General features: G+C 38.5%; 2 protein-coding genes across 2 annotated transcripts; both read left to right on the forward strand.

Annotated features, from left to right (window-relative positions):
* Window positions 1-1,753: 1,753 nt before the first annotated feature.
* On the forward strand, window positions 1,754-16,453 carry LOC116718678 (XK-related protein 5-like). Its single transcript, XM_032560871.1, has 13 exons — window positions 1,754-1,993; window positions 3,844-3,933; window positions 4,031-4,136; window positions 4,217-4,383; window positions 4,793-4,926; window positions 5,013-5,091; window positions 5,987-6,156; window positions 7,533-7,644; window positions 7,760-7,927; window positions 8,139-8,329; window positions 9,105-9,209; window positions 9,301-9,514; window positions 11,163-16,453. Exons 1-13 carry the CDS (start codon window positions 1,885-1,887, stop codon window positions 11,753-11,755), a joined length of 2,238 nt encoding a protein of 745 aa, XP_032416762.1. The 5' UTR covers window positions 1,754-1,884; the 3' UTR covers window positions 11,756-16,453.
* A 2,974-nt stretch (window positions 16,454-19,427) lies between these two features.
* Window positions 19,428-21,133, forward strand: LOC116718768 (trypsin-like). Its single transcript, XM_032560993.1, has 6 exons — window positions 19,428-19,464; window positions 19,677-19,869; window positions 19,952-20,137; window positions 20,450-20,511; window positions 20,613-20,740; window positions 20,834-21,133. The coding sequence occupies exons 1-6, from the start codon at window positions 19,428-19,430 to the stop codon at window positions 20,981-20,983; spliced, it is 756 nt and encodes a 251-aa protein (XP_032416884.1). The 3' UTR covers window positions 20,984-21,133.
* Window positions 21,134-21,543: the final 410 nt, after the last annotated feature.

Raw genomic sequence — 21,543 nt, forward strand, 5'->3', positions numbered from 1 at the left:
AGGATCGCGGCATTTAAATAGTATTTTCAGATATTTTATTGGACAGTTACTTAGAAAGATAAGCATTCATATGTGAGTTAACATATGAATGTAAGTTAACATTTCCCCACTCTCTCTTTAACCATGTTTTTGATGGGGTTTCTGATCACCAATGGTTGACCTACATAAAACTAGAAACCCCAGAATATTTAGCTTGGTTTATCTAGCTAAATAAATCAAAAATATCGCTGGTAATTTAACTTTACAAACAGCACCCATAGTTACAAACCAGGTCTGTTTTGGATTGTACAGGTTACAAGTCAGAAACAAATAGTATGCATCACAAATATCTTCCAATTTTGGTCAATATACAGCTGTGGAAAAAATTAAGAGTCCACTGCACTGAGCCCCATTGAAAACCTCCTGCTTATCCCACCAAATATCGATTTCTGAACTCTTCCTGAGGTAAAACATTAGTATTGTTGTTTCTAAATGAACATGAACTTGTTTTCTTTGCTTTACTTGAGGTCTGAAAGCTCTGCATCTATTTCCATATTTTCACCATTTCTCATTTTCTGCAAATAAAAATCTAAATTTTTGCTTGGAATTTCAGAGACATGTTGTCAGTAGTTCATAGAATAAAATAACAATGTTCATTTTACTCAAAGATAAACCTATAAAAAGTAAAATCAGAGAAACTGATCATTCTAAGAGGTCTATCAATTTTTCCAGAGCTATATATAAATGTAACCAGGTGAAGTTAAATCTCAGTATAGAAAATGAAGTCACATTTATTCCCTTTGTTTGTACTAAAGCGGGTTTCAAAGTGTCCAGCAGGTGGCACTGCGGAGTAAGTGGGCTTCTTAATTCTAAGCTTTAAGCCGCATTTATGTTCCGTCACATCTGCGGAACAGCCGATGGTCCCGATCTGAAGTTGTAAAGGTAACAGTGAAAAAAACTTCATAACTTGGTAAACTGACCTAGGAATAATCTGTAACGTTAGAAGACAAATAATTAGTATATGCTTTGTACTGTAAAATTTACTGGTCGATTTTCCTTCTTTTTTTTTTTTTTTGTAGCAATGAGGTTTTATTTTAATTCATTTATGCCCGTGAGCAGGGAGATCTGGCCCGTTGAGGGAGATACTCTGTGAAGGCGTGAGTGTTTAATATAAAAATATAAACCGATTTCTGAGGTTGTGGCCTCACTATGTCGTTTGCTTGACCTGCTTTGTGTATTTGTGCTGTTCAGAGGATATAAATTGTCCAGTGAGAATCGGCTTCACTCTGGACAGGCTGTTGGTCCGTTTGGAAGTGAGTTTGAGTTTGTTGATTTCTTTGAGGTCCTTTAAGATGTTATACATGTTTAAAGAAATGTTTCTTGCAAAGTTGTATGTTTTTTTTCTTTCTAAATGTATAGAGTGCTTATGTAGTGGTGCTTTTTCTGTATTTTTGTTGTAGGGTCCATTTAGCAAACCCACTACTGTTGTCAACGTTTTTATTTGTGATTCTCAAGTTAGGGAAATTGTATTTTTGTTTTTAGAAAAATTGTTTGAATTAATTCTTTTGTTAACACCTTTCACGATTTTTTAAATGTTGTTTATACCAAACCAAATCAAAATTAATAATGTTCCATTTGAGGACAGTCGGGAGATAAAACCCACTTACGTTTTTCACTAGGATGTGTTTGGCTCATTTGTCTACACTTGGTCACATAAATATAATTAAAGTCATGCTGGTGTGTCCGCATCGTGCTGTGTCGCTTTAACGGGACGGTCGGGCGGTGACGGTGGGACGGGGGGGACGCAGAGCTGCCGCAGCCGGACCGGGTGGGAGCAGAACCACCCCGGCCTGCATTCACCCATCTCTGTGAATCCGAGGAACTGATCATCTTTTCCACTCCACCATGCGGGATTACACGGACACCACGAGCAACGGAGGAGGCTACATGCCGTGTTGCCAAGTTTGCGTTTTCGTTTTTACCGCATTCCTGGTCGTTGCGGAGAGGACGGCCGGTGAGTGTTACCTGGGACACGCTCACATCTCACCCCACAGGGTAGCTAAAAACCTCCGCGTTTGCCGTGTTGATCTTGTAATAATCGGTTCTGGTTGTGTTACGTTTGCGGTGAGATGCGGGTTTGCTGCGCGTGAGAGCCCGTGTGGATGCGGGGCGCCGCAGACAGGATTCAACATCAGCATCAGCAGCTCCGAGTTTTCAACTCATTCTCACTTTAAAGCTGGCCTCTGTTGTCATGAATAATAGACCGCAGCGGGATCTGCAGTGAGTTCCCTATTTTTAAACCTGCATGCATCGAGACTGCTGACTCATGTCAGCGTGTTCCCTGCCTTTAAGTCTCATCTTTAAATGGTCTGCGTGATATTTTGTGATGGAGTCCAGGAGGAGCCATGTTGTTATATTTTAGCGCTCTTTTTGGATGGATGAGGGGATGGGCGTTTACCCCGGGATGGGGCCTAATCTGGCCGGATGGCCCGCCTGTTTGGCCGCTCAGAGGTTCAGATTACATGTATGGAGGAATGCGGGGAGGCAGAACTGCGGGAGGATGATGATGATGATGATGATGATGATGATGATGATGCAGAGACGTTTGAGCAGCTGCTGTCACTAATGAGATGTTGAAGAAAAGGTCATTCAAACTCAGTCTGGACAGTCATGACATGCAGGATCTGTTATATCCCAAACACCGCAGAATGTTTCTCAAATTACTGTCACTTATATATAAACCTGGAGGATAAATCAGCAGAATTAGTTGCAAAATTTAAAAGACAGACCAAAATGTTATGACGAACTAATTTAGGGACTTTCTAATAGAAATTAGTGATAGAGTTGTATTGTTGATCATTTATCGTGATAAATTTATTATCGTGATAAGAATTGTGATTTATTGTTGTCATAAATTTCAATTAATGCTGATTTTTTTTTTTTTTTAAAACAAACCGTCCATATTGTCAGGATTGCAATTTTTACTTTTTTTCCTCTACTGTTTGTTAAACCAGTGTATCAATAAATACTAATAAATTTTAAAATTTGGTTAAATGTAATTACTGTGTTCAGTTTAATGATACAAATCACACTTTTTTATCGTAAAGAAGAGTATTACTTGCATTTCAAGAGCGGTATTCGTGTTTGCGGGTCTGTGATTGCATAAAGTTACCTAAAGAATATCACAATAGCACCACAAAATATCCCAACAATACTTTAAGTCCATCTCTATGTCCACTCTGTTACAGACTATTTGTATGTAAATGACATAAAACTTCTATAGTTTCATGGTTTTCTGCTATAATCCAACAGCAGAACTCAACATGTTACAGAATGCATGTTGCTTTACACTAAAACTAGTTGATTCATATGATTTACTAGATCAATAACAGTAAGTATATTTTGGAGTCACATTTATTTCTCTAACTTATAATCTTCTGTGTGTCCACAGAAGACCAATTAATACAAATTACAAATTCAAGGGTCACTGCTTACAAATTTGTAAAGTAAGGATGAAATCATTTTCAGTTATAGTATGTATATGTTACTCCAGCATAGACCAGGAGCACAATTTAAAAAAATATAACCATATGTATATATTTATAAATAACTGTTAAAATAATAATCCAGATGTAACAATTTTCTGCTGATACTGTTTGTGTTATAGTTACATTGTTGAATTAAAAACCTTTGAAACTTGCAATTCATAAATCTTCAAATCAAGTTCAGACAGGCTGCAGAATTAGACATACTGAGATCTTTATTTTCTGTGAGAAATCAAGCTCTCTGTGAAAACATGTAAAATGTTAATTTTACATTAAACTTCTCCTTTATTATTTATTGTGTTTCCTGTGTTTCCCCCAGTGATCTATTGCTTTGTGTATTACATTTGGATTGGCCACAACTACTGCTATGCTCATCTTGCTGGCTTCACGGCACTCTTCCTGCTCCCAGGTAAAAAAAATAATAAAATCAGACCAAATAAATCCAATTACAGCCAGAGAGTGGAAACTTCCCTCTTTTTAACTTGTATTCCCCTGTGTGTTTGCAGGTTGGGGTCCACAGTGGCTCAGTTACCTGTGGTATCTCTCGGATGGAAAAATCCGCAGGAAATCTCTCAGATGGACTCACATATTACACCTGGGTATCTTTAAAAGGTGGGCAGACTTTACAAAGCAGTACATTTATTTATTTAACCTTATGTCTGATCATTGGTTGCCATGTTTGTCCCCGGCAGGCTGTGGGACTGTATGCGTCTCCCTGATGAGGATGTTTATGGAGAAATCATGCAGCAGGCTGACGTGTCTGCGTTACGTCTGTTTGAGGCCTTGGTGGTCACGCTCCCCGAAACGCTGCTCCAGACCTACGTACTCATCTGCACCGACATAGGAGTCCGCTCTCCTGGTGAGCCGAACGTGAAGACCACCGTGCGTGATTAGTGTGTGTGGCTGAATAAAGACAGCAGAACAGCTCAAAACGTTTATCAGTTATCCTCAACAAAATTTAAATGTGATAAAATTGATACTTTAAATCGTAAAAAAAAGAAAGAAAGTAAAATAAACTGTAATATGTGTAATAAACTGCAACAAAATCTAATCTAGAATATTATTTTTGATTGAGCTTGAGAGGGACTTTGGCTACGTTCACTCTGCAGCTTGAAGTGACTCAAATCAGATTTATTTTCCCGCCCTGTGGCCGTTCACACTTCTAAATGCATGCAACACTAGTACGTGTTCCCCAGTGTGAACGACCTTAAAGAGTCCCGCATGCGCAGTAGAGGGCGCAGTAACTCCCTGCTCTTTCCTCCCTGCAGCCTCGGTGTGTTTTGCTGTGTGTTTGCTGTCTCTGGCCTGGGCGCTGGTTCTCTACGCCAGATCCTGCTCACTCATCAGACCGGGACACCTGCACATGACTCCAGCTGCCATTCTTTGCCGACTCCTGTGGAGGGTGGGGATTATTCAGCACATATGCCTGAAACTCGCAGCAGTCGTTTTTGTTTTCTGTGCGTAAAGATGCATTCTGTGTTCATTCAGGTTGGCATGTTGGGATCCCGGTTTGCTGTGCTCATGCTCTTCACGCGCATCTTCAAGCAGTGGGTCCTGGGAGTCATTGGTAAGCCAAGACCTTATGCTGCGGTCCAGTTACCTCGGTATAAGAGGCGGGAAGAGAAACCAAACTTGTACTTCAGTAAGAGTAGCAGTACTTCAACCTATTTTAATCAAGTGGAAAAGTAAAAAAAAAAAGTACTTGGTAAGGCTCAGGTACTGAGTAACTGATCAAAACACCAATATTATTTGAAAATTACATCATCAGATGGGCCAAAATATAAAGTTATGTGAACATTTTGGTATTTTAAAAATCAAAATGAAAAGCATTTTAAAATAACATATTTACAAAATAACAAAATCAGTAAAAAATATTTTACAATTTCTTTCTATATAAAACTTATGAAATTTTAACAAAAACTGCAGGTGTGTCTGTGTCTGGTGAATGTTTGACTAAAATAACAACTAAGTGACTAAAATCACTGTGGGTAGAGAATCCAGAAAAAAAGTAATTGTAGCAATACTTCAGAATAAAATTACTCAAGTAAAAGTAAAAAGTACAGCGTAGAAAAGATACTTCTTAACATACAACTGCATATTAGTGCCATCTCTATATCTATAAAGAAAAAACAGGGAGGAGTAAATTTCCTTCAGAAAACTCAAAAATCTTGTAGAAAAAAATGAGAAATTTCTGGGATTCAAAAGTCTAAATTTTCTACTGATAAAGCTGAAACAATTTAGAGTTTTTAAACTCAGAAATGTCCAAGCTTTTTCTAGAAAATTTCTGAGATCTCAAAATTAGATTTTTTATTTTTTGGGGGGCAAAAATGTTCTCTCTCTCAGTGGCCCTAATACGCTGTTGTGCAGAACAGTTTATCATTTCTCCCAGCCTACATTTAAACGTTTTACTTCATATTTATAAGGTGTTTGAAACGGACTTTGGAAGTGTGTGTTTGTGACAGGTGTGCACTGGCTGGGGGCAACTTTCTGGATGGTGTCTCAGCAAACCGACGTCATCCGTTCAACTAGTCGATGGAGTATTTTCAACCTCGTTCTGGGAGCCGTTCACGTCTTTCTCTTCCTCAACGTGAAGTACGGGCCATCCAGATACCGCATGGCTGCGTTTTACCTGGTGCGTCTGTCTGCTAGCTCATCTCTCTCTTACTGGAAGGCATTGTGACAACCATGACTTATTTTAGAAAAAGGAAGTGTTTTATTTTGAAGAGTTCTTAACCGGAGCTGATTTTGTCTTTGGTCGCTAGTGTAAGAGTGACAATTGGAGTTATGAAAAAGTAAAATGTTTTGGAAATGTTTTAATTTGAAAGGCTCCCCGGATGGGGGAGAGGAGCGAACGTTCGGTGACAGCTGATGGAGTAGTGGAAAAGAAATTAAATGTTCGACACTGAGAAAGAGTTCAATTGTTTCTGTGGATTATTCTACAAAGGAGAATCACAGTATCTGGACACACATGAGTCTTACACTAACTTGTCTTCTGTTGATAGGATACGAAATATCCGTTGAGTTTGCTTGCTTAGTAAAAACTGAACTTCTGTCATGATTTCAAAGGCTCCTACCTCGAGCCTTTGAAATTTTAAAGCTTTTTCAACCTTTAAATTGAAATTTTAAAGGTAATTATAAATTATAAATAATTATGTCATAATTGGAAAGACAGATCCCAATGTGATAGGACTAGCATCGCGGTAGAAATCAATCAATCAATCAATCAATCAATCAATCAATCAATCAATCAATCAATTAATTTTATTTATAAAGCACCCTTCATACTGAAAGTAGCTCGAAGTGCTGTACAGATCAAGGTTTAAAAGATGCAGTTTGTAATTTTTGAATACCGTATTTTCCGCACTATAAGGCGCACCTAAAAACCTTCTAATCCGGTGCGCCTTATAGTGCGGAAAATACGGTAATACTTTCCTTCTGATCCTCTGATCCAGTGATTAAAATTTCTGTTTTGTCCTGGTTGAGCTGGTGGTTTAAACTGGTTTAAACCTGGTGGTTTAATCCACGGCTCTGGTGGAAAATTCTGTAAGCTACACAAGTAACCAAGTTAGAAAACTATTTGTCTTTCACTTCACAGGTCTGGCATTTGTTTAATAATGGCAGCAAGAAAACCTCTGTTAAAAGAAAGCATTGTTTGCAGTAGATAAATAAGGCAGCTGAGAACAAAATTGATCTTTGTGACCCAAATGCAAATCGCTATATGTGGAGTAAATCCCTAACATTCCTTCCATAAAATAGGATGGTGGCAGTTTCATGCTGCGGGGATGTGTTTTTAATCATATGTAGGAAAGCTGGCAATTTCAAAGAAATTGTCCTTCTGATCTCAACCAGAAAGACATAAGAAAAATAGAGGCAATTAATCTGATGTTAATTAAATCTGAAGTCTGACTGCTAAAATGTTAGATAACACAAAACATTGTAAAATGTATGCACGAGAGACAGTAAGGTCTAATTTGTTACACAAATTTTAACCCCCACTACAATCCACAGGTCATGTTTTTAGAGAACGCTCTTCTTCTTCTGGCCTCCTCCTGGTTTTTTGCTATGGTGTCCTGGGACACTGTGGGGATCCCGGCTGCAGTCTTCTGCAGCTTCCTCATTGGTAAGGCATGCAGCCCTTTTCTCTATAAAGCATGCATTGAAATTTTAAAACTTTCTGTTTTCCCTGAATGTTTTTAATGAAAGTCTACGTTTTGATGAGTGCTTTCCCTCTGCAGGTGTGATAGCGTTGGTGCTGTACTACCGTTTCCTGCATCCCAAGTCTTTTGAGATCTTCCAGAGTATTCGCCACAGGGGGATTGGTGGGGCCTGCATGGAGCGAGGATCTACACTCTCACTGGAGGAGAAAGTCGAGCCCAGTTTCCATCACCGTACAACATTGTCTGGTTGGTGATTAACATGTCTGCACATTTATCTTTGTTGTAACTATTTTTGTAATGTGCATTAAATAATTATTATTTTTCTTTACTGTCTATTTTGTTAGAGTTCCAGATGTACCATTTTTAAAAATCCATTTTACTTAGTTTTTATTATTATTTTTGTTTAAAAAAGCAGCATGTTGTTTAAACAAAACATGTTTAAAAACTTTATTTTCAGGAGGTGGGACCCTAATGGACCTTCCCATCCAATGGGAAGGCTGGAAGCATCACCACTGGCTGCTGATTCGCTTAGCTCTTAAGACAGGAGACGTTTCAAGGATCTGGTCAGCGTATGGAGAAGGCGGACTGGCCGGACTCATGGGTCTCCCAGAAGAGATTCACTCCCCTGACATGCATCACGTACCCCGGGTTTGTTGCACTCCTGAACTGTTGGTCTCTGTTTAATGATTAAATTTAAGGTGCATTCACACCAGCCCCGTTTAGTCCGTTTTAATCAAACTCTAGTTTGTTTATCTAGAAAGTCTGGTTCATTTGGGGATTTGTGAATGCACAAATCGAACTTTAGTAGAGACCAAAAGAGCCAAAATCTCTGTTTGGTTGAAGTGAACTCTGGTGCGGTTCGAATGCATATGTGGATGCAACCGCTCCAAATGCAGGAAGTGGATTATAGCGCAGGGCATTGTGGGTAAATACAACCAAAACAAATGCCAAAGTCTAGCACTAGAAGAAGAAATGACTCATGGTCTTTTACCAAAGACAAAAGAGAAATAAAACAACCTGACTCCATTTTTGTTTACATTTAATGATGAAGGAAGTTATACTTAGTGTCTTCTTCAGCGGTTTTCATGTTGTTTCCTTCAGTGGTTCTTGGTGTAGCGCCACCTCAGGCGAAGGGTGAAACAGGTTATTAAATTAATTTGGTTCGTTTGACACAACGTAGTGTGAAAGCGAACTGCACCAGCTGAAAATGTAACAAATGTTGCAATATGGTTCCCTAATCCAACCAATTGAAGACTCCCTTAATTTTACCTTTCTTTTAAGTTACAAAGCTTACAAAGTTACAAAGTGTGAACTTTATTGCTGTTTGTGTTTGTGGATTGAGGAAAATGTCCTCCCTTCCAGACAAGATTGGCTTATTTTGAAATAATGTAATGTTTTTTTTTTTTTCATTCCCGTTTGTCAGGTTCCACCTCCTCAACCGAGAGTTCTTCAAATCTCACACCCGGTTCCTCAACCAGCCCCTCCAGCCCCTCCAGCTCCTCCACCGCTGGTCGTCCAAACTCCTCAGGCAAGATATTCTGTCTGAAACCTTGAATTGAAACCCAGTCGGTGTGAAATTGATGAAAGATGAAAACTTGGTGTATCTGTGTTGATTGCAGTCGCCAGCTTTAGCTGTCTTTTCTGTACCCCAGGTGAGTGAAGTCGTCCAGCCACCTAAACCAGCTTACAGCAACATTGTGGCCCGACCAGTGAGAAAAGCTCCTCCCACAACCATCAAGGACATGAGGTTTCCAGAGATCATCCCTTTCCAGGAGGTCATTCCTGAGGAAACCGCAGAGGACGAATTAAGCGCGGCTCCATCAGATGATAAAGGTGGGAAACCAGAAGCACTGTTATAAAGTGTTTGGCCATGTGGGGGCAGTAGAAACAAGCTGTAAATACTGTTTTGAGACAGTTTACATAGAAATAATAAAAGAATAGACGCCTCATGGACCGCTGAGGCGTCTATTCTCGTCTATTGTAGCTGACGAGATTTAGGGCGGCCATCTTCAGCGTCATGTTTGGCAGACGCAACGACGTATCAGCACATTTAATCGATCCTAATACACTTTTTTTGTTTTGTTTTTTTACTGGAAACCTTATTCTAACAGCTATCAAAGCTACATTTACAAAGAATTAAATTTTTAAATTATTTTTGAATTGTATTGATACATGGTTCAGCATATTTAAATAAGCTTAGTGGGGGAAACAACAGAAAAGGAATATAATATTCTGATACTGATGTATGATGAGCATTTTACAAAGCACACACCCATAAATAATTTCAAAAAATATACATGCATGCATATTTATATAAATATACAAACACAAATAATGATTAATATTGAGTAGTATAGGCTATACATGTTTACCAAGATGGCCGCCAAGATGGCCGCCGTATTTTCTGCACCGGAGCAGCCAATGCTGGGTCTATTTTTTTATTACGTCTATGCATATACACCCTTCACCCTTAAACACGGGTGACTGACAGCACTAAGACCCGCCTGCTGGTTCTGATTGGTTGTTTCTATTTAGCACTAAAAATCTCACACCCAGTTCCTCAACCAGCCCCTCCAGTTGCGAGAAGGCAGAGGAGCTTGATTGTTTTTTACACATTATCTGTCTTATTGTGACGACAAAGTGACAGTTTCAACAAATATGTTAAAAATATTTTTCATTAAAGTTACGTACTGCGGCTCTAAATAAGAAATGCAATTAAAATCACACATGAATAATATAGTAATTTTGATATTGTGGTAAAACCACATCATCCTGGTGCCAGAGCTGGGTAGTAACAAGTTACATTTACTCAATTACATTTACTCGAGTAACTTTTTTACTTTTAGGAGTATTTTTATTAAGCTGTACTTTTTACTTTTACTTGAGTAATTTTATTACGAAGTATTTCTACTCTTACTTGAGTAAAATTTCTGGATTTTCTACCCACTGAATGAAAAACAAAAATGTTTTAACCAAAAATTCACCAGATACACACACCTGTAGTTTTTGTTAAAGTTTCACTAGTTTTTGTATTAAAAGAAACTGATTTGATTTGATTTTCTTTTATAATTTATATGAATTATTGTCATTTTCGTCCTTAAAATACCCACATTTTTACTTACTTTTATATTTTTCTCTATCTGATGATGTACTTTTTAAATATTAAATAATTGTTTGATCAGTTACTCAGTTCTTGAGTAGACTTTTTACCAAAATACTGTTTTACTTACTTGAGTAATTTCTTGGCTGCTTTCTACTTGTACTTGAGTAAAACTATGTTGAAGAACTGCTACTGTTACCGATGTACAATTTTTGGGTCCTCTGTCCACCTCTGTCTGGAACCAAAACCTTTTATTGAAAGAAATTTTATTTTTTTTAATTGCCTTCTTTCTATTAAGCATTTTATTTTCGGAATTTATGCAACTTTAAGGTGAGTAGAAACGCAGCTTTGGACATTGACTGTTTTGCTCTAAATCTAAAGGTGATGAGGACTTCCAGAGCGCTGCTTACGGCTCACCGTCTCTGTCATCTCCTCAACTTGGCGGAAGCCTCCGGCACATCGACAGCAACGCCGCGTCTCTCACAGAGGCGTCCTCCTCCGTGGCCTCTCTGGACATCAAGACGCCCGGCTGGTCCCCTGAGCGCCGCTCTCCTCTCCTGTTGGCCTCCCCAGAGAAGAAGGAGGGAACCCCAGCAGAATCCAACACTACTCTGTATTTCAGCGCAGATGCGCCGTCGCCGTCCAGCGGCAGCTACCTGGGCTGGGGCTCGGAGCTGTCGCCTATTTCCTCCTACAGAAGACCCTATCGGATCAGAGAAGCCCGCTTTGTCACGTCCACCCCTCGACTGGAGGCTGCAGGTGGAGCTGAAAGCCCCGGCCCGTCGCCGGTTGTTATCATTCCTGCCACTCCTGGCACAACACCGGGTACCACTCCAGGAGGAACACCTGGAGCCACCACACCTGCAGCTTCCACTCCTGGTGCTGCCACTCCTGGTACTCCACTCACACCAGTCATCTCCCACGCTCGCAAACAGATGGTGCAGTTTGTGGACTTTAGAGAGAATTTAGTGTAAAGTAAAGGAAAAGCTAACATTTCCAGTTCAGCTGTTCAGTATATAAAAGCATTCTTGTATTAACTAACTTGTTGGAGAATTATGAAATCTTTTTAGGCAGTCATAGAGTTCATCTATAAAATATTTATCCTTTTGTGCAGACAGATTATATTACATAAAATAGGATTGTAAACTGATGGCTCTTCCAATATATGGACAATACTTAACTCTTACAGATTTGTAAGAGTTAACCCTTAAAGGTGACCTATTTTGTGTCCATGATCGGGTTAGGATTTATCTATGGGCATTTTCTTTGCACAAAATAATTATTAGATAATGACATTTACTCAGAATGAGCTGTTTTAGGGCCTCATGTCACTTTAAATCCAAATAAGCTGCTGGCCACACCCCCCAATTCAACGTTTATACTCAATTATACAACAGTACATCCTTGAAAAGCATTAGTAGAGCCTCCTGTACAACCAACAAGAATTTATCACGTGGTTTCTGGATGGTAAATCATCAACTTCCTGTAGCCATTGTACAGCATACAGCGGTGAAACCAGCTGACCAAACATGCTGGAGCCCCACTTTGGTTGCTAGGTAACAGTTCAGTGCCCACTTAAAATGAATTAACATTCAGGAGGTTTTTGAAGCGCTTGTTTTCCAGACACCATAAAACTTTAGCTTGTTGTCAAAAAACAGCTGGGTGTTTTTTTAAAATGTTTTTAGAAGCAGTAGAAACACAAATGGAAGTACAAAAACCTCCAAAATGTGACATTTGGGTAATAGGTCACCTTTAACTAACTTGTTGCCGAGTTATGAGATGTTTTTAGGTCATCATAGAGTTCATCCATGAATTATTTATTCTGTCTGCTCTTTTGTGCAGACATATTATATTACAGGAAATAGGAATGTAAAATGATGGCATTTCAAATATCTGAACGTTACACAGGTTTGTGAGAGTTACCACTTGACACGTTATTTGTTTGTTAGTGGTCCGCTGGTTTGGGATCATGTTATCACACTTACATTTTCCAGCTGGTTGTAATACGCATGGACAAGGTTTGAAAAGTGCAAACATCTTTAAGTGACACATTATATAACATATGAGGTGAAAATACTATTATTAAATCTCAGTAATTTAAGCAAAAAGTGAAACTCATATATTATAAAGATTCTTTGTACAGGTAGGGATTAAAATTTCATTAATCTTGATGAAATGGATTAGAGTTAATGATGAGCCAAACTTTCATAAATCTGAATATTAGAAAAGACTAATAAAAAATTACCTTTAATATGACATTACAAGCCTACAGAAAGTGATGTTGACTTTGTTTGGGCTCCTTCTACCACACTTTTTCCTTCCACTCAACATTCCGTTCATATGATTGGATTCAGATCTCCAGATACTTTCAAGAAAATGGCTTTCACACTGTGAAGGATATCAATGACTGAAAGAAACTGTATGGTTTCTGTATTGAAAATACTTTTTAAATTATCTTTATTGCCAGCTTAATTTTGAGCTTTGGTTAGCTGTCAGCAATATTTATCACTTGATGCAATACTTCAAGGTAATATGCGAGTTTCACTTTGCAGCATTAAAATGCGCATCAACAATTGCTGCTTTCAAACAGACTAATTAAAACTGATAAGCAAAATAATTTGTAGAGAAATCCACATTGTCTTTATTCGGATTTTAATTTAAAATAATAATGTGGAAAACCTTGTTGATGATCGAGGGATTTCACTCATTCTTCAGTCAGTTTCTCAGTGTTGCTGTTTACACACGATTGTAACGTGAAAGGTCAAAGGTCGCATTTTAAACAAAGGGATCTGTTCATGTTTTATTTCCACTCTTTGGCAAACTAACAAAAAACAGATAATGTGCATGTTCGTAAAATAGTCCTGATCAATATTTCATGGTTTCTGAAGGTTTTTCTGCAGATTGTTTTTATTGCTTGTGTAGCTTCTAACTTCTGAATCATTCAGGCATAAAACAGTTTTGAGCAAAAATATTTTGCCTCATAGTTGATGGCAGTTTGTCACAAAAAATATGTTTTTGCTAATTTCTTAGCTGAATCTATGAACAAATGCCAGAGTTAATATTGTAGTACCAAAAATGTGATGTCCAAGAAACTACTAGCTGAAGACCAGTGGTTTGTAACTCTAGCTAGTAAAGAAATGTTGATTTATTGAACTAGACTGGTGGACCCCAAACTTGCAGCTTGTGACTTACAAAATAGCAGCGTAAGAAATTCACCATCCTACACTTTTAAATTACAGACGTTTCATAGAGGCTCAGGTGGTTCTTATTTGGTCATGTGACGGTGATAAACGCAGCGCAGGATTGTTTCCTGCAACAAAGAAGAAATATCAGCGTTTTTGTTGTTTTTTTACAGTGTGAAAGAGGAAGGGAAGAATAAAATGTCAAGTTATTGGCCATAACAGCACTGTTAACATCGGATATCAATATCGGTCCAAAGTTTCATGTCGGTGCCTTCCTACTTGTGAACGCTTCACAATCCTGATCAGTTGATTTGCACAAGAACAGAACAGAGGATTAAACAGCCGCTAGGGCATAATTTATTAAAACTGGAGAGTCCCTCAGTGTTATCGAGCTGATTTGGAAATAAGGTTTGTTGTTTCAATGGATAATAATGACCTACTTAGACACCTTAAGGGGTGATTTCAAAATAAGGTGCATGAAAATAAGTCTGCGTTTTAAGTTCATGATGCTAATCCAGCATCTTACCATTGCTGCTCTGCAAAAACACAAAATCTTACCAAGTATTTTTTGTTTAATTTTTTGTGCAAATGTCTTAGTTCACTTGAAATAGGACAAAATCAACAAGTAACTCTTTAGCATGAAATATGAGTTTGTTTAAAGTTAATAATTCCTCAGTATTGATTTTTAAAAAAGTACTAGATCCACTGGCCGATTATTTCACTTAAAACTTGTACTTTTTTGGCAATATTAATGAATTATTTGCTTAAAACAAACTCCTCCATCTTGCTGAAAAGTTAGTTTTGTATAATTTCAAGTCTACTAAGATATTTGAACTAGAAATTAGACTAAAAATGGTAGAAATTGTTACATTTGTAGTGTGAGGTGATGGATTTCTGTTTCTTTTTATTATCCTGCTGGTTTTTTCAAAAACAAAACAAAACATGGCGATCATGTTTTGACTGGCTGCTGGCTTCTTTTTTTAAGAAGTAGAGCTTAATGGTGGAAACGCAAATAAATAGTTTAGTAAATTCCTTTCCCAGTTAGACACTGGTACCAGTTTGGTGAGATGAGGCCTAAAAGAGACAGCATCAACTGCCAATACAATATATTTATTTTATCTTGTCGTAAAAATTGTTTTTATCTCTTCTGACACTTTTAGCATAAATGTTCTTCTCCATGATCTTTCTGGTAATTTAGTTTAATTTATGAAGCGATCTGACTCTCACTCTTATCTTAGGAAACCACAGATATGGACCACTTTACATTTCAACGCCGTTAACTCTTTCAAAGCAAAATAAAAAATTTTAAAAAATCAATGTAAAGCTTCAGACTTTAACCTGATTGTTGTTTATTATTACTTACATTTTATATATGTATATTTCTAAACTTTGACTCAATTCCTTATTAAAAAATAAATAATTAGATGGTTTTCATTCCAAGCTAACAGTCTGCCGGAAGGAAATGACTACAACACTTTATTTGCTTTCTTGTTTTGTAAAATTAATGACCAATTTTCACTGTTTACTGAAGACTAAGGTCAGAAAACCAGACATTGAGACAAGGAAAGGAAAGGTAGGGGAAGACAACAAAATGAGCCAGAATGCAATGAAAGTAAAAGAAAACCCAAATAAAAAACATAACTTAAGAAACAATGAAAAAAACAACCTGATTAATTTAGATTAAAAAGTGAATATATAGGAAAGGTTCAATAAAAAATGGAAAATGTTTGAACTGATGTTTTATTCATGCCTTCCATGTTGTCTGTTGTGTTGATTTTTCATAGCGCTGTGATATTATAGCAGACATCTTAATACATCAGTGTTTTTGAACCTGTAAAATAAATGTGTGGTATATTTCACAGGCAGGTAAGCTGCTCTTGTTTGAAGACATGAAAACAGAAGATTAGAAACACATAAAAGAAAGAAAGAGCTAAAGCTGACATGCTTTAGGCAGAGCCGATTTATTACTAAGAACAAATCCATTCACAGCATCATCACTGCATGGTTCTCAAAGAAGCATATAGGAAGAAAGGACAGTAATTTGAAAAGACATGCACAGTATTGTAGCTAACATTAATTTGTATGTTTATGCAACAGCAATAAGGCAGCTTATGCAATGGATATCTCACAGCGCTACTGAGAAAAATACACGCTCATGCTTTACACCAGATACGCTTCGCCTTGTAGAAATACTGTCAGCTGCCACACTTGCCTGCTTTCCCTTTGGTACTTAATGAAAATAAGAATGTTGTAAAATATTTTCATTGGGTTTTTATGTGTTCAATTTAAAAAATTGAAGGTTTGTGTTGGATGTTTCTGTAAAAAGCAGATTTGTGAAAAGTGTATCACTGATGCAAAAACTTGCTTTTTTCTTTTTTTACAAACAAGCATCACCTTATTTGTGCAAGGCTTTACACAGGACCTCTGTGGTAGAAGTGACCCATAAAGTGTGTTATTGATGTGACAAAAATAAAGACATTTATCATGACGCAAGCAAAGCTTTGTTTTATTTCTTTCATTTATTCATCTATTCTCCTACTATGGTGCACCACCCAGGTCCATTTACCAGTTTCAGGACCCGACTAAAATCCTAGTATCAGTACTTTGAGGAATGATACTGGGTTAAATATAAAACAGACTTTAATGCATAAAATGTTCAAATGTTTCATGTCATCCAATTGGGACAGATACAGAGTGACTTTCACTGTCCAGCGCTGGGCTCCACTCAGCTCACCTTAGGATAAACACCAAGTGAAGCAAAGATTGTAGAGCGAGTTCTGCTTTATTTTCTCCTCATTCTGCTCTCTCTCTAAGGTTTTCCTGCCTTAATCAGTTTTTGTTTATGTGTGACTGTGATCAGTCTTAAATGTTATAGTTGTGTCAGCGTTCAGCCGTGTGCATGTGAGCAGATAAAACAGAAAAGACGAAGAGTCCTTTTGTCCATAACAGAGTGTTCATTATGAATTTCTTGTAACATTTCTTGTCTATAAATTCACAAGATTCATAGTTTCTTTTACGAAGGACATTTTAGTTACATTCGTCTTTTTGTTTTTCACAATGTAGCATCAGGGCATTTTTTCTATTTTTTTGTATTCATATTTGTCCTTAACTTGATCTTTGTTAGCACATTAGCTCCACTTTACACCAAGCTAACTTTTAGCCACATAAAACAAATGTTTTATTTGATTAGCAAATGAATATGTAGTAATGTCTTTAATTAGTCAAATCTCAGACTGTTACTCGTCGGTTTGTCTTGTTACTCCACGCCACTGCTCCTCATCCCTTCTCTATGGTTTCTTCATGGTCTCTTCATGTCTCTGGTTTGCGTTTATTTCTGTTCGTTGGACTTTGTGTTTTTTTGTAAGTTTGATTTTTAATTAAATCTACAACAGAACTTTTACATCTCCTGCCTGCTGCATTTGAGTCCACACTTCAACCACACACATCATGACAGACGGTGGCAATGCAGTGGACTTTAAAGCCACTCTGTCCATCATGGTCAGTTTGGAATGAATATATATAATGTAAACATTTAAATATAAATGTTTTTATAGCCAAAATATTTGCTGGAAATGATGCCTATTGTATATCTAAAGGCCTCTGGCCTCCGCCCCAGCTGCCGCTGGTCTCTTAAATCGCAGCACCATTTCCTTTAAGCTTTTCATGACTAGTAGAGGGGATTCGTTTAAAGTTACATATAAAACGCACCTGAAAACAAACGGAGTTATGGGCACTCTTTTATTTACAATTTCCTCTTTTCTATTTAAAAAAAAAAAGGGGCGTGCTTGCCCACCCAACCTGCCCCTTCTACTTCAGATCCATTCAAGCAGCCCATCCACACAGACGGCAGAGCGTCCGAGCGCTGCAGCTCCAAAATGGTGCAGTCATCAGGTGTCTGAAAGAGAAATACCTCAACTATGGACCCAGCAGGTAGATTACCCGAGAGCAGAGACGCAGCCTACCTAGATCGGCGCTTATCAGCTGGTGTGAACCAGGTGGAAGAGTAACAACGCTGCAGAAACGCACGAATGGTTTTATTAGTAGGTCCAGCATCCACAACAACCGCAATCCCAGCCATTGAATGTAGATGGCTTGACGATCTCAGTTGAGCAATCAGGAACACAAGCTACTCAGGCAGCCGACATACACGGGGAGAAACGGTCACGCACACACACCTTAGCAGCACCATCAATCACGGGGTGCTTTTGGTCGCTCCTGGTGCACAAAGCGGGGAGGATGGTACTCCTTCCACCTCAGTCGGGCCAATGTCGCACCCCGAGTAGTCTGATCATCAGAAGCCGCTCGTAGGCTCTCTCTAATTTTGCAGCTTCATTGCAGCCAGCAGACCGTATCTCATCCGCCAAGCTGCAGGCCAGACTGACGCCTATCAGTCCTGTCAGATTGCAGGCCATGACCGACGCCTACCAGTCTCGCCGGACTGCAGGCCCCAACCGTCGCCTACCAGTCTCGCCGGACTGCAGGCCCCAACCGTCGCCTACCAGTCTCGCTGGACTGCAGGCCCCAACCGTCGCCTATCAGTTTCGACAGACTGCAGGCCCGACCAACGTGGTACGCCTATCAGTCATCCGACTGCAGGCCCGCCAGGCCTCGGCCCGGCTCCCTCTTTTGGGGGGAAGACTATCCCGAGCTCGCCGAGCATACCGCCTGCTCACGGCGATCCTCGGCTCACGGTCTTCTGCCGGGTCCGAGCCCCAAAGACATTGTACCATTAAATCTCTTTAACTGCTATTTTCTTCTCTGTGTGAGTCTCTCCAGATTGAATTTGCATTTACAACAAATGCAAATGTTCTTCACCATGCAGCAGTGTAATTTTGTTCTTTTTCAAAATCAAAGAAGCAAACTTTTTTCTGTTTATCACAGCCCATCAATAAACAAAATTATTCTACTTTCGGGAGCAAAGGCATATGTGAATTCTCGTAGATTGGAAACCAAACAGTTTTTCTTAAAAAAAAACATTAACCTGAAAACAAAGACAAATCGTTCTTTCTTCAGATAACCAGTTTTATTTTATCAAGTTTACAATCAAGTTTTCTTGATCTATATTCTAGTTCAAATCTCTCAGTTAACTTGAGATAAAGCAAAACTAATTTACAAGTAACTTTGCATGAAAATATAGGAGCTGCTTGTTTTGAGTCAATTCCTTAATATTTATGAAAATGTTATTGTTTCATTGGTTGATTATTTAAGTTATAAGAGGGAAAAATGTTTCATTATTAGTGAAAAAATCTGTCAATGGAACAAGAATGTTTTTCAAGTTTCTTTAGAACAATGAGATGTGAAAGTTTCTCTGTATGCAGATGACAGCGCAGATCACTGTCTGTCCTGTGATTGGTCAGATCAGTGTCTGTCCTGTGATTGGTGGCTTTCTTTCCAGCAGGAAGTTGTGAAAAGAGTTTAAAAGCTGCTGCAGGACTGCAGACATTCACAGGAAGCTGGACCAGCAATGGCTCTGCTGAAGGTTCTGCTGCTGCTGGGGCTGGGTGAGTCGGAAACACTGGAGACACTTCCACTGGTTCCAGTGAGGCTGCTGCTCTCTGTGATTCTCAAACTTCCTTCTGATTCTGTTTCAGACTGAAACTTCTTCGCATATAAACTGTGATGCTTTTTAATCTTTAACTGTTTATCCATTTTCTGTCCCTGCAGCCATGTTTGCACCTGATTTCTGAGTAAAGTCCTCCTTTTTCTTCTTCAGGAGTTTCAGTGAACTCAGATGTTTCTCTGCAGAAGAGAATCATTGGAGGTCAAAACTGTGATGGCACAAAGCGTCTTTATCATGTTCGGCTGGAGAGCAGTAATGGTACTCATATCACCCGCTGTGGAGGAACTCTGATCCACCCTCAGTGGATCCTGACTTCAGCTCACTGCTGGAAGTCGGAGCCAGGATGGTAGGAAAGAGACATGAAGACAGTTTTATTTGCAGATTATCAGGTTTTCTGTCTGGTCATTATAATCTAATATTTTCTGCAGGACTAACGTAGCAGTGTTGAAAGTTCATCCACGGACTGCTGGGCAGCAGAGACAGATGATCCGACAAGCTCCTGTGATTTATAGTCATAATTTCCAGCAGCATGACATCATGTTGCTGAAGCTTGAGACACCAGTAACAGATGTCCCACTTCCTCAGCTACCAGACCGCAGGTATCGTCTTAGAAGGTAAGTCTTTCTCTGGTCAAAAACATGACTTCAGGTTTTCTGTCTCCACTCCTCCAGTACTGCTGCCTCTGCTTCAGCACACCTGAGTCAGGTAATCAGGCCACCAGCAGAACCAGAACCCTCTTAGCTCAGGTGTGTTGGACCAGAGACACATGTAAAGGACACAGGACACACTGAGGACTGGAGGTGGACACTCCTGTGTCAGTGGATGAAGTCCTTCATGGATTCATTTTCTGTACTTTCATTGTTCTTCATAACAATTAATTTTCTACATTATCTTATATTTTTACATTTATTCTTATTGTGTTTTAGAGGCGATACTGTTCAGCTGGCAGGAGAGGGAGCAACAACAACCGGCCCCAATAATCAACGATGTGAGAGAAATATTGAATTCATGAGAATAAAATCTTTGTTTCTGTCTATACAGAGAAGGTCGAGTTAAGAACATTTTTATGATTCTCATGTTTCTCTACAGTACCCCCCGGTGCTGCTATTCCACCACATCTTCAATGTGTCAAAATGGAAGTTGTTGATGTTTCCCTCTTCGTGCCGTTAACTGGGTCTATATTCCGTGTTAAAGCACCGAACAAGGATGTCTGTTATGTAAGTTTGTTTCTTGAATATCTCTCTGCAGCGATTAGAAGACTTTTCTGTTTTACAACATAAATAAATATATTGATATAAATTTTTCTACAGGGCGATGATGGTGGAGCAGCGATGCTCAGCGACATGATTTATGGTGTGATTTCTTTTGGTGGAGCATACTACGCATGTCAGAGACCTGCTACAATCTTGGATGTGTGTGAATACAAGGACTGGATTAAAAGAATTACTGGGCGTAAATAAAACAGAAACAATTATGAAATAAAATTCTCATCAAATTTCCTCTCACATTTAATTTTATAATTGTATCTTCATCAGTTTGATCCACATCTTAGTAGAATTAGAATAAATCAATATTTTTTTCTCACCTGATCTTGACCTCCATAATGGAGCTTTCTCTGCATCAGAAATGAAAAATAAATCAATAAATGCATGAAAAAGAAACATTTCCTGGCTGATTGTCTTTACATTCATGGTTCAGTTTGTTCAGTTGATATTTTCCCTGAACTGAGTCTAAAAACGTGACATGAGTTTTAAATCACATGAAGAGGAACACCAGAAGTAAATTATTTATTCAGTTTTTGTCTTTATTTTACATTAGAAATTAATATCCATCATCTAAACTCTGCAGTTCTGGAGTTACTCTTCCAGATTTTGTTGTAGAGAACTTTAAACTCCAGCAGGACCAAAGAGCTGTGCACAAAAATAATGAAACAGAAGTCACATAATACAATTAACAAATAATAAAATCCTAATAATGTAAAAATATTAAACATCACATTTTTAATAAAGATATAAAGAAG

The sequence above is a fragment of the Xiphophorus hellerii genome, chromosome 4 (assembly GCF_003331165.1).
Source record: "Xiphophorus hellerii strain 12219 chromosome 4, Xiphophorus_hellerii-4.1, whole genome shotgun sequence".
In the NCBI taxonomy this organism is placed as follows: Eukaryota; Metazoa; Chordata; class Actinopteri; order Cyprinodontiformes; family Poeciliidae; genus Xiphophorus; species Xiphophorus hellerii.

What these genes read in the sequence shown, in the direction of transcription:
- LOC116718678 (XM_032560871.1), top strand. Translation starts at nt 1,885, where the DNA reads ATGCGGGATTACACGGACACCACGAGCAACGGAGGAGGCTACATGCCG. An exon ending in ACATGCATCACGTACCCCGG is followed by an intron (nt 8,330 to 9,104) that starts GTTTGTTGCACT and finishes CCCGTTTGTCAG; the next exon opens with GTTCCACCTCCTCAACCGAG. An exon ending in TGGTCGTCCAAACTCCTCAG is followed by an intron (nt 9,210 to 9,300) that starts GCAAGATATTCT and finishes TGTTGATTGCAG; the next exon opens with TCGCCAGCTTTAGCTGTCTT.
- LOC116718768 (XM_032560993.1), top strand. Translation starts at nt 19,428, where the DNA reads ATGGCTCTGCTGAAGGTTCTGCTGCTGCTGGGGCTGG. An exon ending in CGCAGGTATCGTCTTAGAAG is followed by an intron (nt 20,138 to 20,449) that starts GTAAGTCTTTCT and finishes ATTGTGTTTTAG; the next exon opens with AGGCGATACTGTTCAGCTGG. An exon ending in CGGCCCCAATAATCAACGAT is followed by an intron (nt 20,512 to 20,612) that starts GTGAGAGAAATA and finishes GTTTCTCTACAG; the next exon opens with TACCCCCCGGTGCTGCTATT.